The 16,116-nt window shown below is 50.2% G+C and overlaps 7 protein-coding genes across 7 annotated transcripts; 4 read left to right on the top strand and 3 right to left on the bottom strand.

The window, feature by feature from the left end:
• Positions 1-550: 550 nt before the first annotated feature.
• PFLUO_LOCUS3371 (uncharacterized protein) lies at positions 551-1,861 on the top strand (the record flags this gene model as incomplete). Its single annotated transcript, XM_073780610.1, has 2 exons — positions 551-766; positions 827-1,861. The coding sequence occupies 2 exons, from the start codon at positions 551-553 to the stop codon at positions 1,859-1,861; spliced, it is 1,251 nt and encodes a 416-aa protein (XP_073637448.1).
• Positions 1,862-1,949: 88 nt separating this feature from the next.
• On the bottom strand, positions 1,950-3,273 carry PFLUO_LOCUS3370 (Homoserine dehydrogenase; the record flags this gene model as incomplete). The annotated part of the gene is made up of 3 exons (XM_073780609.1): positions 1,950-2,015; positions 2,124-3,163; positions 3,240-3,273. The coding sequence occupies 3 exons, from the start codon at positions 3,271-3,273 to the stop codon at positions 1,950-1,952; spliced, it is 1,140 nt and encodes a 379-aa protein (XP_073637447.1).
• Positions 3,274-3,908: 635 nt separating this feature from the next.
• PFLUO_LOCUS3369 (uncharacterized protein) lies at positions 3,909-5,556 on the top strand (the record flags this gene model as incomplete). The annotated part of the gene is made up of 4 exons (XM_073780608.1): positions 3,909-3,932; positions 3,982-4,069; positions 4,125-5,372; positions 5,429-5,556. The coding sequence occupies 4 exons, from the start codon at positions 3,909-3,911 to the stop codon at positions 5,554-5,556; spliced, it is 1,488 nt and encodes a 495-aa protein (XP_073637446.1).
• An 873-nt stretch (positions 5,557-6,429) lies between these two features.
• On the top strand, positions 6,430-7,521 carry PFLUO_LOCUS3368 (uncharacterized protein; the record flags this gene model as incomplete). The annotated part of the gene is made up of 1 exon (XM_073780607.1): positions 6,430-7,521. The coding sequence occupies one exon, from the start codon at positions 6,430-6,432 to the stop codon at positions 7,519-7,521; it is 1,092 nt and encodes a 363-aa protein (XP_073637445.1).
• A 617-nt stretch (positions 7,522-8,138) lies between these two features.
• On the bottom strand, positions 8,139-9,887 carry PFLUO_LOCUS3367 (uncharacterized protein; the record flags this gene model as incomplete). The annotated part of the gene is made up of 1 exon (XM_073780606.1): positions 8,139-9,887. The coding sequence occupies one exon, from the start codon at positions 9,885-9,887 to the stop codon at positions 8,139-8,141; it is 1,749 nt and encodes a 582-aa protein (XP_073637444.1).
• Positions 9,888-10,849: 962 nt separating this feature from the next.
• On the bottom strand, positions 10,850-12,463 carry PFLUO_LOCUS3366 (Major Facilitator Super; the record flags this gene model as incomplete). Its single annotated transcript, XM_073780605.1, has 1 exon — positions 10,850-12,463. The coding sequence occupies one exon, from the start codon at positions 12,461-12,463 to the stop codon at positions 10,850-10,852; it is 1,614 nt and encodes a 537-aa protein (XP_073637443.1).
• Positions 12,464-12,995: 532 nt separating this feature from the next.
• Positions 12,996-14,701, top strand: PFLUO_LOCUS3365 (carbohydrate-binding module 1 protein; the record flags this gene model as incomplete). Its single annotated transcript, XM_073780604.1, has 2 exons — positions 12,996-13,323; positions 13,410-14,701. The coding sequence occupies 2 exons, from the start codon at positions 12,996-12,998 to the stop codon at positions 14,699-14,701; spliced, it is 1,620 nt and encodes a 539-aa protein (XP_073637442.1).
• Positions 14,702-16,116: the final 1,415 nt, after the last annotated feature.

The following is a 16,116-nucleotide window of genomic DNA, read 5'->3' as shown; positions in this document are numbered from 1 at the left end:
TGGTGTCGCTGATTACAAGACACAAAAGAAAATAAGCAAACATGTCCGTCTACTTCCTGTTCCTTGAATTTCTGTATTTATATTTGTGTATATCTGGATATAAATGGTCATGGGTGCTCGCCTTCGTCTTATCATAGAGCCAGCGAAACTAGGCAAACTTGTTGTGTCAAGATCTTCACACATCTGGTGGCCGCGACAGTGACCAGGCCTTGTAGCCGTGGACCCACTCGTGTGCATGGCTAGCTTTCCTCCAAATTGGACAGGAAACGTGCGGGAAATTGTGATTGGTATTTGCTAAGACCGGACTGTGGGCGGCACCGCGATAATGATAAGTGGAACACGGAGGCCCCCGATCATGTGCACCTCAGACGAGATCCACTGGAACCATGATCCCTGAATCGCGGACCGTGTCCGATTAGAGACTCGCCTATGCGCTTTGCTAGACTGTTTTTGGACTATACGACATAAAAGTATATTCTGTTTGGTAGCCACCTGCATACTTCTCAATTCATTAACCCGCTCTTGTATTTTGTTGCAGAATCAGAACATCATGGGGTCAATCAACGCGTCCAGCAGTCCAGGGAAATTCGTTTTGACAGGCGAGGCTCTGAACAAGGCTCTGTCTGGTATGCACCCTACGACAAGAGCCATCCACGCCGATGACTTCGTGAGTCCCCATCGCGCAATTGCCCCTGGCATGCACACGGCGGTGAACTTTCGCTATTCGCGTGACCCAGAGGAGTTGGTGCCAGAGGAGAATAAAGATGTAGGATTTCTATACCTATGTTTCTCGCGTCCATAGCATTGTCCTAATAAACCACGACAGCCAAATGCTCCTCAAGATTCTCACGTCTATTCTCGCTATACGGCACCTAATTCCAACCGCCTCGAAGTCTTACTGCGAAACCTCATGGGCGGCGAAGTCATTACTTACTCAACTGGACTCTCCGCTTTTCATGCCATGATCATCCTTCTGAACCCTAAGAAGATCTTCATTGGAGACGGTTATCATGGGTGTCATGGTGTTCTGGACATAATCAAGAGATTGACCGGCATCGAGAAACTGGACCTGACGGAAGTCGACCAAGCTGGTCCTGGCGATATCATTCATGTCGAAACTCCCCTTAACCCCACTGGCGAGGCTCGTAATCTCGCTTATTATCAAGTCAAAGCAAGCGAGAAAGGAGCCTATCTGACCGTGGATTCTACTTTCGCTCCACCCCCACTGCAGAATCCATTGGATTTTGGGGCCGATATCGTGATGCACAGTGGAACAAAATATGTTGGCGGTCATTCCGATATGCTTTGCGGGATTTTGGTCATTCGCGCAGACCGAGTTGAGGAGGGATGGCTGAAAACGCTGCACAAGGATCGCCAGTACATTGGCAGTGTGATGGGGAGTTTTGAGGGCTGGTTGGGTATCCGATCTGCCCGTACCATGCAACTTCGCGTAACAAGACAATCCCAAACGGCCACAGCCTTGGTTGCGTGGCTGCAAGAGCAGCTCAAAGATCCGAAGTCTCCGGTTGGAAAGGTTCTGAGCCACATTCAACACGCGTCAATTCAAGAGAATGATTTAAAAGATGGATGGCTGCAGAAGCAGATGCCCGGAGGCTTTGGACCTGTGTTCTCGATTTGGGCAAAGAATCAGGAACATGCGCGCCGGTTGCCCAGCAGGATGTTTGTATTTCAGCATGCAACTAGCCTTGGAGGAGTAGAAAGTTTGATGGAGTGGCGGGCTATGAGTGATGCTGCCTGCGACAACCGGTTGCTGAGGATCAGTTGCGGCATCGAAGAACTTGAGGATTTGAAGGTAGACATTCTACAAGGACTAGAGTCGCTATTGCGAGACTTTCCGTGAGCTGAAATGCATTAAGTTATGAATTTCATATGGAAATGTTCATTGTTCCCTTCTGCGATATCTGAAGTCAAAGACCGGAGAAATTCATCTACTTAGTGATATTGCTCTGAAGTAGCCAGCGGTACAGTAAGGCCATACAGAGAGCCTTCATAATCTTTGAGGATAAGGGAAATGCAGAAATGTAGCCAATTATATTTTTTCAACCATTTGGAGCTCAAGAATATATATAGCAAGACAGAATTTACCTTATTTGACGGAGTACCTTGAGTAGATCACCAGTCACTCCCATTGCGGTTACCGGTCCACCGGCACCCGCGCCTCGAACAGTGAGAGGCAGAGCTCCATAACGCTTTGTGTAAAAGCTGATGATATTATCACTTCCCTTGAGAGTCGCAATAGGATGTGTTGGGTCGAACCACTCCAGTCCGACCTTTGCTTCCTTGCTCACCATATCCATACTGCCGACGAAGCGCACCACCTTACCAGCTTTTTCGGCAGCTGAACGTTTCTCTTCCATCATGTTGTCGTAATCAGATAGGCTATGGAGAAACTCATCACCATTCGAAAGACCATTCAAGCCTTCTGGGATCAAAGACTCCACAGGAAATGAAGTGGGCGACTCAATAGGAAGACCAGCTAACCGACCCAGAATCGTCAACTTCCTTGCAACATCCAAGCCGTTGAGATCATCACGCGGATCTGGTTCGGTAAAGCCAAGCGCCTTGGCCTCTTTCACTATATCGGACCAGTTTCCTCCCGAGCCTGAGGTTGGAGCAAACTTGTTGAACAGGTAAGACATGGTGCCGCTGAACACACCTTCAATCCGCGTAATCACGTCCCCAGTCTGGATGAGATCATGTAGCGTGGAGATGATTGGCATACCGGCTCCAACAGAAGATTCATGGTATACGAATGAACCCCCGGTGACGGCAGAATTGAAAATATCCTGCCAGAGCTCGTAGCTTCCGGAGAAGGCTTTCTTGTTTGGAGTGATTATGGTGATTCCTCGTCGTAGGAATGTTGGGTATGCCTCCGCTAGGCTGTTAGCGCTGGTGTTGTCAACTAGGATGACCTTGTGGGGTGCAGCAGCTAGATAGTCGACAATGGTTGGAATGGCCGGAGGGCTGGTTCCTTTTGCCTCCAATGTAGGTGAAGCGGTATCAATGTCGATTGCTGCGTAATCGGGGTGGTACAAGGCTTTATCAATCATAGCGATGTAACAGAGGTTCAGAGAATGTGAATGTAGGTTCTTAGACAGCCAAGCCAGTTGAGAAAGAAAGCAGGAGCCTACTCCACCGGTACCTGTCATTAGTTGAATATCTTCATGTCAGCTTTTGGGGTGCTTGTGGGCAGAGGAAAAAGTGTTGCCAGTGCTCACCAATGACGGCAATGTTGACTTGCTTTGGAGCCATCGTGTGTTTTTTTTAGAAACTTCTTGGTATAGCGGATGGAATTGCTGGTATACAGAAGGCTAGGGTTTTGGACGCCATGGGAGAGACTTCTAAAATATAAACAAGCAAGGCCGCATTGACAATGGGGTTGAGTAGAGAAATCCGCTCACCTGACACTTGCCAAATCACCACTAGGGCCGGTCGAAGGGACAGTGATTCTTGTAAAGGCAGTTTCGGAATGAGGTAATCGACTGCTTACGGGATTGCAAAAGTTTAACAATAGAACATGTGCATTTTGATGGTGATGTGATTTATCACTGACATAATTGCGAGACCACGTAATCAATCGATGAGTAAAGTGAGTAGCAAAGAAAGCCAGCGCGGTCCAGTAATCCTGGTGCAACCCTTCTCGGCAGATTTCGACCACGTAATTGATGAATGAGTAAAACTCAACTGCATAGAAAGCGGATGCGGTCCGTATCCGAGTCGTCGATTATGACAGCAAGAATGGTTTGAACAGTGGTTCTGAGCATTTAAGATGTCTTTGGACGAAGACAATCACCGAAAAGAACTCTGATATAGCACACAGTTGAGCACTAGCTGCTTTCTCTCCACCGCGATTAAAAACCTGCAAGTTCTTTTCATAACAAACCGATATGGAAAATACCGCACGCTTAGAGGTTAGTAATGCAGACATATCTCTTTGGTAACATGTTAATTGATCATCAGTTGAACGACCCATCTCTGCTCCATGAAGCGTCTTTGCTGAATGGTGAATGGGTCCAAGCCCAATCCAACAAGACCTTTGAGATCCTGGGTAAGGCGGAATATCAAAGCCTGTCTTCTGGATATGCATATTGACAAAAGATTAGATCCTGGATCAAGGCAGACCTTTGCATGCTGTCCCACGAACGACGTTGCCGACGTGGACCAGTATGTGGTGTCTTCTCAACGAGCCTTTGAAAACTACCGAAAGGTAAACCCACGCGAGCGAGCACAAATGCTGCTCAAGTGGCACCAGCTCATCACCAATGCTCGCGAGGATCTTGCAAAAGTTTTGTCGCTAGAGACTGGAAAGCCTATGGTGGAAGCGATCGGTGAGGTTAACTACGCATTAGGCTTTGCTTGGTGGTTCGCAGGCGAAGCGGAGCGGATCCGAGGCTCGATTGGACAGCCTTCTATGTCAGACAGACGCACATTCGTCATTAAGCAGCCTATCGGTGTATGTGTTTCCCTGGTGCCATGGAATTTTCCCGTCGCCATGACTATTCGCAAAGTCGCGGCTGCTCTTGCCGCGGGATGCTCGATGGTTATCAAACCTTCTCCTGAAGCTCCACTGAGCATCCTTGCTTTAGCCGATTTGGCTAGTCGTGCCGGATTTCCAAAGGGAGTTCTCAATGTGATTTCCACGGATAACGATAATACGCCAGCGGTCAGTGAGAGACTTTGCAAGCACCCTTTAGTCCGCAAGGTGACATTCACTGGGAGCACCAGAGTTGGAAGTATTGTCGCGAAGCACTGCAGTGAAGGTGTGAAAAAGGTCACGATGGAACTAGGCGGGAACTGTCCATTCATCGTATTTGACGATGCTGACCTTAAGGAAGCGGTTGCGGCGTTGATGATTCTCAAATGGCGTACTGCCGGACAAGCGTGCACTCACGCCAACCGTGTATATGTCCAAGGCGGAGTCTACGACAAATTTGCGGACATGCTTTGCAAGTCAACAGAGCAGAATATTCGCGTTGGCCATGGCTCCGATCCTCATACCACGATGGGTCCCCTCACAACCAGCCGGGGTGTTGAGAAGCTAGAACGCCATGTGGCAGATGCTGTTAGCCACGGAGGCATGGTTTTGTACGGTGGGAAGAGACCCGTAAACCTAGCTGGCTACTTTTTCGAACCCACTATCATTTCTGATATGACTCCGGACATGCTTTCCACTCGTGAAGAGATCTTCGGGCCTCTTCTTGGGCTGTACAAATTTGAGACTGAAGAAGAGGCGGTGACTTTGGCCAATGATACATCTATGGGCCTGGCGTCGTACTTCTTTACCAAGAGCGTTGATCGGACTTGGCGGCTTCTGGAGAATCTTGAGGCAGGCATGATTGGAATGAATACTGGTAGGATATTCTCGTTCCACACCAAGACTACACTTCTAATGATTACTTTCCTTCAGGAAATTCTTCGGCGGCTGAATCGCCATTTGGAGGAATTAAGGAATCCGGCTATGGAAAGGAAGCAGGGAAAGATGTTGCAATTGAAGAGTATTTAGTCTCCAAAACCGGAACCTTGACAGTTATTTAAATAGAGGATAACATCGTGCATTGTCTTGGTTTATTAACTTGCATCTGCTCATCAGTAGTTTCAATGCTTATTTCAACTGTATCCAAAAGTGATAGACCGGAAAGAATTAATTGTAGTATTTCGCTTCAGCCCACAAGCTATTACTAAATTTTTCCCCCGCACAGATTATACTTTATTAGCCGGATTATCTGCGAGACATCTACCACGTATGGAACATGGAAAATGATAAACCCGAATCCATGGGTGGCCAACACGGCGAAGGCCTGATCAAGTGATTGTGGCGTGGGAGCGGGGACAAAGGTTTTGTGGTCGTCAGGTGGCCGGGTCGTTTGACTAGTACACTGGCAGTGCTAAAGTCTGAGACTCCCGTTACTAGTAAAACGACCCGACGACCTGGTGCCCTGCGGAGAAACTACCAATCGTCTGAGCGCAAGTATGACGGGCGTATTCTATACCTTGCCTCCAACCGCTTACATAGGTTCCTCCTATGTTATGCGTTTTTTTTAACCTAGTTTGGATATACTGTATCTTTTGGGCTCGTGGGAAGCTAATTTCCTAGCTCATCTGTACCTTTCTACGTGCTTCGACAGATATCTTGGGAATTCGTAAACGACGGCTTACCCCGCTCCACAAGATAAGCGAGGCTTGTTTTGACAAGTGTCATCCCAAATCAATTACTGACTAACTAGATAAAATACTAACTAACTATTTAAATTTACGTCTGTCAAAGCTCCCAGCCTGTGAAGATACTTGTACAGTCCCCGAAAAACATCTCCAGCCAAGAGAGCGATCGCTCTGTGGGCGACAATGGGTTCCACCCAGTGGATCGAGCTTCAATCTTCTCCATCCAATTCCTATTGCAATGTCTGGTTAATGCAGGCAGGCAGCGTAGGGATTCCCGAGGACTTCGTCCTCTTACCAGATCCAAAGTCAAAGAATGGGTCAGCGTCAGAGCCATTGGAGCAGAATCTATCCCAGAAATACGCTGCACCCGACTTTGTGTTCCTGATTGAACACATACCAACTGGACATTTCTACCTCTACGACCTAGGCATGCGCAAAGATTTACACAATCTATCCCCTTTCACGCGCAAGTTCGACCTTCCTTTCTTTGATTACTCGCCTGTTCTCCCATCAGAGATACTATCGCAACATGGCCCGCCTGCCTTTCATCCTTCCAAGTTGCGCGCTATCATACTCTCGCATCTAGATTTTGATCACATTGGTGACTGCGGGAAAGAGGCATTTCCAAATGCTGAGATCTGGATGGGTCCTTCTGCTTGCTTGAAGGCTCGGCCTGGGTACCCGGAAGATCCTGATTCGACGGGACTGTCAAGTGACTTTCCCCGGGATGGTAGTCGGAATATTGTCGAGTTTACTATCCCCGATGATGTTCTTCAGGGCAAAGGAGATGCCAGAGTTGACCTTATGAGAGAGTGGAAGTCCAAGGGATACTATGCAGCAATCGAGCAGCGGGTCCCAACCAGTGGTTGGCATCCTTTGGGAAGCTTCCCCCTGGCTTGCGACTTGTTCGGTGACCAATCTGCGTATCTAATAGACAGCCCTGGGCATGGCGCCGGACACCAGTCGCTTCTGATTCGAGTGCAGAAAGGACTTAGTGAAAATCTATCAACTGGACCAGATTGCACAAAATCAGAATTACCGCAGGATGATTTTGTCCTATTGGCCGGTGATACATTTCATCATCCGGAGTTGTTACGAGACCCTCTCAGGATGGCCCGTGTTTCGTACAGCTCGAGCAGCGTACACACTGATGACGACCTGGCAATTGATTCCATATATCGTACACGAGAGTTTGCCCAACGCGCAAACTGTTGGGTCATAGCTGCCCATGACTCCGATATCCAGACTTCCCTTGCTGCCGGGCAGAGCTGTGTCGAGGGATTGGTTCTTCTGAATGACTGGAAGCATAAGGGGTGGAAGGGTGAGCAAGGTAAAACATAGTTGGCACCATTGAAAATCAGCTATAAAGTCCCTGAGATAGAAACTTTGAATATAGCTTAGCAATGAACAACATGAGTACATCGAAGGATTTTAAACCTAGCACCGTTCGATCATACATCAAACAGAGATGCTCCAATACTGTCTAGGTAGCGGAGCTATATCATGATAACTAGCATTAACACAGAAAGTTACACCATCGTAGAATAATCAGGACTAAATAAGATTATCGCGCCTTTCAGGGATTATCTCCATGTACGGACTGCGTCTATTCTACGCTCAAGATCAGAATGTTCGAAAAACAATGAGATGATCACTATATACAGGGCATATGAGAAGCAGTAGATATAGAAATGACAGAGACAAGGGACAAGGACAGGACATGGTAGAAGAATGGAATGAGACGCGATGATGAAGGGACCTTTGCTACACATCGGACACCGTAGGATCCAAGGTATATAGATCGCATAGGGAAAAGGGAGATAGGTGGGTTTGCTGCCCTTTTCCTCGCCATAGAAAATCTATCCCCCTCGATTGCTGGACTTTAAGAACTTACTTTTAATGTATCTCAGCATGATTTTTGTTTCATTCATGCTAATTTCAAAGCACAACCGGAATCTCTAAACAGATGAAACCGCCCCAGGAATCGCACCTGGAGTGAGGTGCATAATCTCAGCAATCTCGTCATCTATAAGCGGACCGTCATATTCCTTCCTAGCCCGAAGAAAGTACCAGAGGCCGCTTAAAATCAGCACACCACCCGTAACGACAATGCTGTAGTTCATGGTCGTATAATCCACTGGGGTTTCCGAGGGCCACACACTCCAGAAGAGTACGAACAACATATACGCACAAGCGTACATGTTGTTAATAGTACCGAGGATGCCCGGGACTTTCCACGGTCCCCAGATTAGGGGAGCCTGGGAAATTTCCAACCGCATCGGGCGTGTGATCTGCGGAGGATCGTCGCATTCAGGGCTAGAGGAAGGTCTTCGCTTGGGGAGGGATTCAGCAACAGGGCTCTGGGGGCGCTTGGTGGGAGCAGTATGCTGTTTCTCGGCACTGACAACTTCGTCGGGAAGGCCATCGAGTAAGGTTCCGTGGGGCATGACGTGGCCTTTGAGCCGGTGGTAGAGTAGGAATATACTTGGGAGGAAGTAGGTGCTGTAGAATCCGGTCACGACCAGGGAGATGACATCGTTAAAGGCAGTGTCCGAGCCGACGTAGATGAGCGTTAGGAGGCAGGAAAGTCCACAGACTACGAGGACCGATACGAAAGGAACTTTGGTGCTTTTGGTCACTTGCTTCAGGAAACGCGAGAACGGCAGGCCTTGGTCGCGCGCAAACGACCAGGTCATTCGAGACGCCGTAGTGGTGATACCAGTGGAGCAGGCCCCGGTCAGGACCATGATGACGGCCGTCATGATGGATGCGCCGGTGTAGGATGCCGTGGTATTGTAGAAGATCTGAATGAAGGGGAATCCTGTGGCCGAGTTCAAAACATTGACGTCTCCCAGACAGAACAAAACCGTGAGCATCATCGACAATCCGAGGGCGCTGTTGAGGGACATGCCGGTGATTATTGCGCGAGGAATGACGACGGCGGCGTTAGTGACTTCTTCGGCCATATGTACGCTTGCGTCAGCTCCCGCAAAGGTTGCGATGTTTCCGATAAAGCCCACGCAGTACGACAGGCCTTGCGTTGGCCAGCCTCCTGAATTCTTCGATGTGCGGAAGACGAAGGCTGCCGATTTCTTGGGTGACATGGCGAGAAGTGTCGCTGTGATGGCGACGAAGCCAACCAAGTGCAACACCAAGATGAAGATCTCGAATCGGGGAAGGGTGTTCGGCACTACGACATTGATGAAGAAAGTGCCGGCCACACTAGCCCAGGCCAACAGAGTGTTCTGCCACCGTTTCTGGGCGAAGTCAGGGTTGTTCAAGGCAATCAGACCTTCGATCATTGTTCCGAGGAATATTGTCTCGGTTGCGATTGTCGCGACCCATGCCATACATGTGAGCCAGCCGATTAGATAGCTGGACACCTTCTTCCACCGCTGCGGAGCCAGCATGTACACCCAGTAGTACTGCCCGCCTGCGATTGGAGCCATGGACGCCAGTTCCGAGATAACAGTATACACGGACAAAGTTGAAAGACTGGCGATGATGTAGCCATAAATAGCACCTGCGGGACCACCATTGTCGAATGGTTGGTAGAACAAGGTGAGAACAGTCTCCCAGGTAATCAGCTCAGCCATGGCGAAGCCAACGATCGACACGAAGCCGAATCGTCGTTTGAGTACTTGCTTCTTCCCAAGCCGGGCCAAGGCCTGTTCATCGATCGGCTCGGGATTAATTTCGGATTTCATGGTGAATGTTGCGCCTTGTGGGACGAATTGGCTTGGCGTATGGGGACGTGGAGATCGATCGAGGCGTTTGCATTTAGTGATGCCCCATACAAAATTAGCAGTAGATCTGGGACAAGATTATTGTGCAATCTTTCAAGGGAGTTGTCGCACAGGTTCGGGAGTACGGGGCGGAGGTTCCGAAGGTTTTTAAATCTTGTCCACGCCGCTACTAATTAGTGTCGCTCAGAATCAGGGCAAAATAACCGCTAGGCCAAAAATGCACTATAGGCGACATTCTTAGTCTGTACCGTCATTTCCTATCTTGACAATTAGGTTCTCACGCAAACCGGAGGGTATAGACTTTCGTTCTACCCATTTGGTATTTTTGTAACAATCCGATCACGTGGGCGGTTGTTCATTCTAAGTTTGAATCAGGACATCCTAACCCAGACATATGGGCAGCGTAATACATGACAGAGCGACGTTTCTTTCCTGATTGGCCATCGCAAGCCATTAATATAATTCACTACCGAGCGGTCCAGTGTGAGATTTGACAGTGAGAGAAGTGGCTGCGAATCAGTAGACGAATCAAGTGGGGCAGAAGTGGAGCTACAGGCCATGTACGGACAAGCCGGGGACACGCTTGCACGCGAGCAGCCTATCTAGCTCGGCTTCGCCTTTTAGCTTTGTTGATCTAACAAGTTAGGTCCTGTATTGACACCTCCGGCTGGAAACTTTCCGACAGCCGAGCGTGAGATTGGAGCTTTCAATAATTAGCGCGATTTTACGGCGCAGTGGATGGTATCATTAAAACAAGACCAGAAATCTGGCGCGCGTATTATTACGGGAAATCTTGACCAAAAAACGATACATGATAGCTCGCTATTGCAACGGAAATAGCAAGTGGCTCGAAAATGTACATAAACGAAAACAAGCAGACAATTAATGAGTAGTGGAGCAAAAGCGCAAAATCTCCAAATTCCCTAGCAGCGACCATCGCGGATCCGAAGGTAGTTCTCATACCTCTTCCGAGTGACCTTCCGACAGGTCTTACCCCAGTAGATCATCGGGGCGGTAGTCATCAGGAAGACAAAGCTCAGCACACCAAGAGCGATGTAGACCTGAGAAAGAGTCTGTGAATCCAGCCAGTACTGAGCGGAGAAGGTGAAAATGCAACCGATGGTATTGTTGATAACAGAGACGCCGACCATACCCTCAAGGACCATCTCGGGATACGCATCCATGAGGTACGCCATGCTGAGGTCACCAGCACAGCCCCAGCCGAAGCCGATGAAGCCCAGTCCAACGTATGTCCGGTGCCAGTCCCAGCCGAGGTCAGAACCGATGCCGAACAGCATCAATCCAGCTGGGGCAATGAGGGCAACGGGGAACATTAGCCAGAGACGCTGCTCGGCTTCGAAGATGCCGCCATTGCGTTTGGCCATCCAAGCGACGAAGAGATCCGAAAACCAGCCACCGTAGATACAGCCGACGCAGGCGCCGATCAGAGTGGGGACGTTCATGATGCCCACTGCGGCATCGGTGTAGTTCCATGGTGCTTCGTAGTAATTGTCCTCTTCAACCGTTAGGTAGAAAGTGAGCCACGCGTCTTGGGCTCCCCACTGGAGGCCGGAGTACAGGACTGCAGGGAAACCGAACACACGTAGGGTGTGCCACAGGCGATAGTAGTATTGTTTGAAGCCCGTTCCGATCAAGGTAGAGGAAGGAGTGATCAAAGCGATGCGTTGAAAATAGGTCTTTCCTTTCTTCTGCTCGGGGTTCTCCTCATCGACGCTGCCACCGCGAGACGTCGACTGCACGGCCGCCAAGTCCTTGCTTTTCTCGTCCTGCAAGAGGTTGGATTCGGGCGGGGTGCTGGTTCTTCGAGGCATGTCGAGTCCGTCGAGCGTATTGTGTCGATCGAAGATCGTCTCTTCCAGCCCGAAGAAGAGGACGACGAGAAGGGCCCCGGAGATGATCGCGCCCAGCCATCCGACCCATCGCCATCCCATAGCAGGGCTGTCGGTGATAAATCCCGCGACCAGGGGCCCGGTGAAGGTACCGATACTGGTCGCAAGGACGTATAGACCTAGCACGAGACCTCGTCGGTGCTGGTAGAAAAGGTCCGACAGGGAGAGTTGGGCGAGAGCCTCGGCGCATGACTCCGATGCGCCCACGAAGAGTTGGTTCCAGATATTATCTTGGGTGGTCTGCACTCGCGCGAGCCAGATGGAGCCAACGATGGAAAATAGTAGACACAGCAGATACGAGACGCGACGACCGTATAAGAACGGCGCGGGACTCAGTAGCAGGGTACAGTAGCCAATGCCGATGAACAAGACACCGGCGGCAATATTGATCGCGTCCCAGGAGATGCCTAGCTCCGCATTCATGCCGTTACCAGCCGTGCCAGCATCATTGGAAGTGGCGGCTGTGAAGGCGACCACGACCAAGACCAAAAAGGCGTGCCAATACCGTCTCCATGGACTCCAGTTCAGAGGGTCGTCGGGGGAGTTTGTGGGAGTTGGGATGAGAGTGATCTCCCCGCTGCGAGCGGGAAAGATGCGTTCAGTTCCATTGAGACTTTCGTCGTCCATTTGGGAGGCGGCAGGGGTAAGCAGAGCACGAGATGGGCCCTGGAATGGGCGCCAGCATACCGCGTGTATAAAAGCAAAAATGACGGGAAAGAGAATTTGGAGAAGTCGGTTTTGGTGTGGGGCCGAGGGCTGGACACGAGGGCAACGAGGGCGACGAGCTCGGACAAAATAGTGCGTGTTCCTCCTAGCGCCCTTTGACAGGAGGAGTACGGTCCATGCCCGAGATAAGCACCGGGCGAAGCATTCGCCTCTCGCGTTGACCTCCTGGAAACTTCCCCGATAAGCGAACGAGGAATGTGTAGACTACACGAAGAGATAGTGTGGGAGATAAGCGCCGAATGGGGGTCATGGGATAAAGCCTCGTGCTTTCGCGTGGACTCCCCCGATTCGATCAGTTAGGCGTTTCGAATCCCGTAGGCTTATATTTCGCGGCCCTCGTCTTCCCCTCCACAAGCCACAACCACCACACTTCGATTTTCACGCTGGATCGCCTTACGATCCAACCCTCTTCGATTCCCCCTTTTACACCCGAATGTCAACTTGTCAACTCAAAATGGCCCAAGCTTTCCACGTCGCCTCTTTCGTGCCCATCAAGGGTCCCATAAAACCAAGTAATTGTGGCTCCGACCTGGCTGTGCGCTTCGAACCCGCCACTCTGATTGAGTCGGCCCCGGACGAGGCAGCATGCGCAGTGAGGTCGGAGCGCAAGAAGGTGATTGTGGTGGGAGCAGGAATCTCGGGTCTCCGGGCCGCCGCCGTGCTGCACCGGTATGGCTGTGAAGTCGTGGTCGTGGAGGCCCGCGATCGCATCGGAGGGAGAATTTTGACTAGCAGGAATGGGGATCAGGTTCGGGATATTGGTAGGGCTGCGATCACAATATGAAGATATGAAGATTAGAGAAACCCAACCCGGCCCGGCCCAGGAAACGCTGACATTCATCCACAGGTGCCGCGTGGATGCACGAAACTTCTCAGAACGGACTGGTGAAGCTGATCCCTCTGCTCTCGATCCCGTATTACTACGACGACGGTATGCCGCTCTACTTCACCAGAGAAGGTCGTGCCGGATCTCAGTTCAAGGCGAAGAAGGTCGCCGATGAGTTCGCCGATTACTGTGAATGGTACTACGAGACCAACGCGGACGCGGAGGACCGTTCGGTCAACGATTTTGTCAAGGAATTTGTCCTGCAACATCAGCTCATTACCGATGATGAGCGTCTCTGGGCGCCGCAGGCCGTGCGCGAAGTAGAATTGTGGATCGGCACGAGCACCGAACAGGCCTCGTCCAGACATCTGTCCTACTTTGTTACTGAGCGCAATCTTTATATGAAGGGAGGATACGACCGGATCGTGAACTGGACCGCGGAGCCCCTCCGCCACGAGCCGAGCATGATCCGTCTCAACCACCAAGTCGAGCACGTGGAGTGGAGCGACGATGGTGATACGCCTGTACGCGTCCAATGCAAGGATGCCGATGGAAACCCCCAGCTCATTGAGGGAGATGCGGTGGTGATGACTCTGCCCCTGGGCGTGTACCACCACAACCTCGTCTCCTTCAACCCGCCCCTGCCGAGTGATATCCAGGGAGCGATGTCCAGGTTCAGCTACGGCGCCCTGGGCAAAGTATTTTTCGAGTTCAGTGACATCTTCTGGTCCAAAGACAACGACCAGTTCATGTTCTACCCATCTCCTTCGGACGAGGACTCCCTATCCGCATCCTCCGTCCAGTCCAGCACCAGCATGAGCTCCCGGGGTGAAAAAGACAACATCCTAAACTACGCGACCGTGACGATCAACCTGTGGATGATGACGGGAGCCAAGGAGCTGTGCGTGCAAATCGCCGAGCCCTTAACCCAGCGCATTGAAGCGATGAACGACTCGAAGGAGATCTACCAGTTCTTTGAACCACTGTTCAAACTGTTCCGCACCGAGCCCTACAAGGCTCTGCCGCGCCTGGTCAGTGTTGAAACTACACACTGGACCCAGGACCCCCTCGCGGGCTACGGCACGTACTCGGCTGATAAGGTCGGAGACGACCCAGATCTGCTGATTGCCGCGCTCGAAGCCCACAAGAGCAGCCGTATGCAGTTTGCCGGGGAGCACTGCACCATGGTTGCCAATGGCTGTGTCCATGGCGCATTCCGCACAGGTGAAATTGCTGCGGTCAACCTGCTTGATACATTTGGCATTCATCTTGACGGGCGTGATATCGGTGTGAAGGACAAGTTGATTATCTAGGCGTCGTCTTTGGAAGACATGGTTCACACCGCATTTGAAACACTGCGGGCCGTTGAATTTTTCCTTGGGACGCCGAACAAGGGTGAGATATAATCTATAGTATTGTCCATGATCATAGTCCTGTAGTTTCTACTGTCAATAATGGGACTCTCATCACATATTTTCTAACAGTAAGTTTGATCTTGTTTTGTTTATCGTGTGCGCAGACACTGCTGTTGCCTGAATCCGAAAACCACCAACCCAGAGGCACTGTGAAGCACTCCTAAGATCAGCTTCGTAGAGCATAGCGCTATTCTTGACAAATCTTTATTCAGTAACTCCGCAACTTTCCAAAATAGTTCAGACTATGTATTTAAGCATGAAAATGATTGCAAGAATCCCAGCCGTCTTTGTACCGGATCCCAATGTCTTTGATCAAATGATCCTCCTGTTGATCCCATAACCCCTGTCTAATTACAAAATCTTCATTCGCAACAACTCGTTACCGAATTCCAAAAAGTAATAATCGGCGTATACTAAACCGTGGTCACTATAGGATTTAAGAGCGCTTCCATTTTTGTTTGCGGTGGCGTTCATCAAGATGGAGTCAAACCCATTCCCTCGTGCCACTACCTTGGCGTTTCTGTCCATGTGAAGGCTTGCTGTCTGGGAAGACAAAGAATGTGCCGCCACTGCTTCGGCAATGCGGAGCGCTGCCTCGAGATAAGCAGAGTCTCTCCCCAATACCTGATGCAGTAGGAGAAATCCGTTCGCGGCAATCATTGCAGCGGAAGTATCCCGTGGCGGAGGTGTTGCGCCATCAGAAGGTGCGTCAAAATCCCATAACGGGATGTAAGGGTGGTCGTATGGGGACTGCGAGAGACGCAGAAGAAAATGATCGGAAAGACAAATGGCGGCTTGCAAGAAAATGGGATCTCTGGTCCACATATAAGTTTTGGTGTACCCAAGAATTGCCCATGCCTGGCCCCTAACCGAGATTAGAACTAATCAGCAGTGCCTTCTTATGTTAATAGTTAAGAACGATACCTGCTCCACGTGGAATTGTCGGCGTATCCTTGGTGTGTCTGTTGATATTTCACTTTTCCACTCTTGGGGTCCAAGTTGCACACGTGAAATGTTGAGAAATCGGGGCGGACAATAGTGCGAAGAACGGTATGCGCGTGGGCAGTAGCAATATCGATGAGCTTCTGATCCTTTGCATGATATCCCGCATAGAACAGGAGATCCATGTCTACCATGGTCCAGTCAGCTTCAATGTTTCTATTCTATGCATGTGAGGCCAGCAAAATGACACGCAGCGAACTTACTACACATGCTGTCGATTATGACCAGGAAATTTTCATCCTTGTCTTCCACGTGGTATCGATGGCTTTGCATGCGATCCCAGCTTCGGACAGCCCCAACACGTGAATCAA

The sequence above is a fragment of the Penicillium psychrofluorescens genome, assembly GCF_964197705.1.
Source record: "Penicillium psychrofluorescens genome assembly, chromosome: 2".
Classification (NCBI taxonomy): domain Eukaryota; kingdom Fungi; phylum Ascomycota; class Eurotiomycetes; order Eurotiales; family Aspergillaceae; genus Penicillium; species Penicillium psychrofluorescens.
This window is presented reverse-complemented; position numbering and strand designations above follow the sequence as displayed.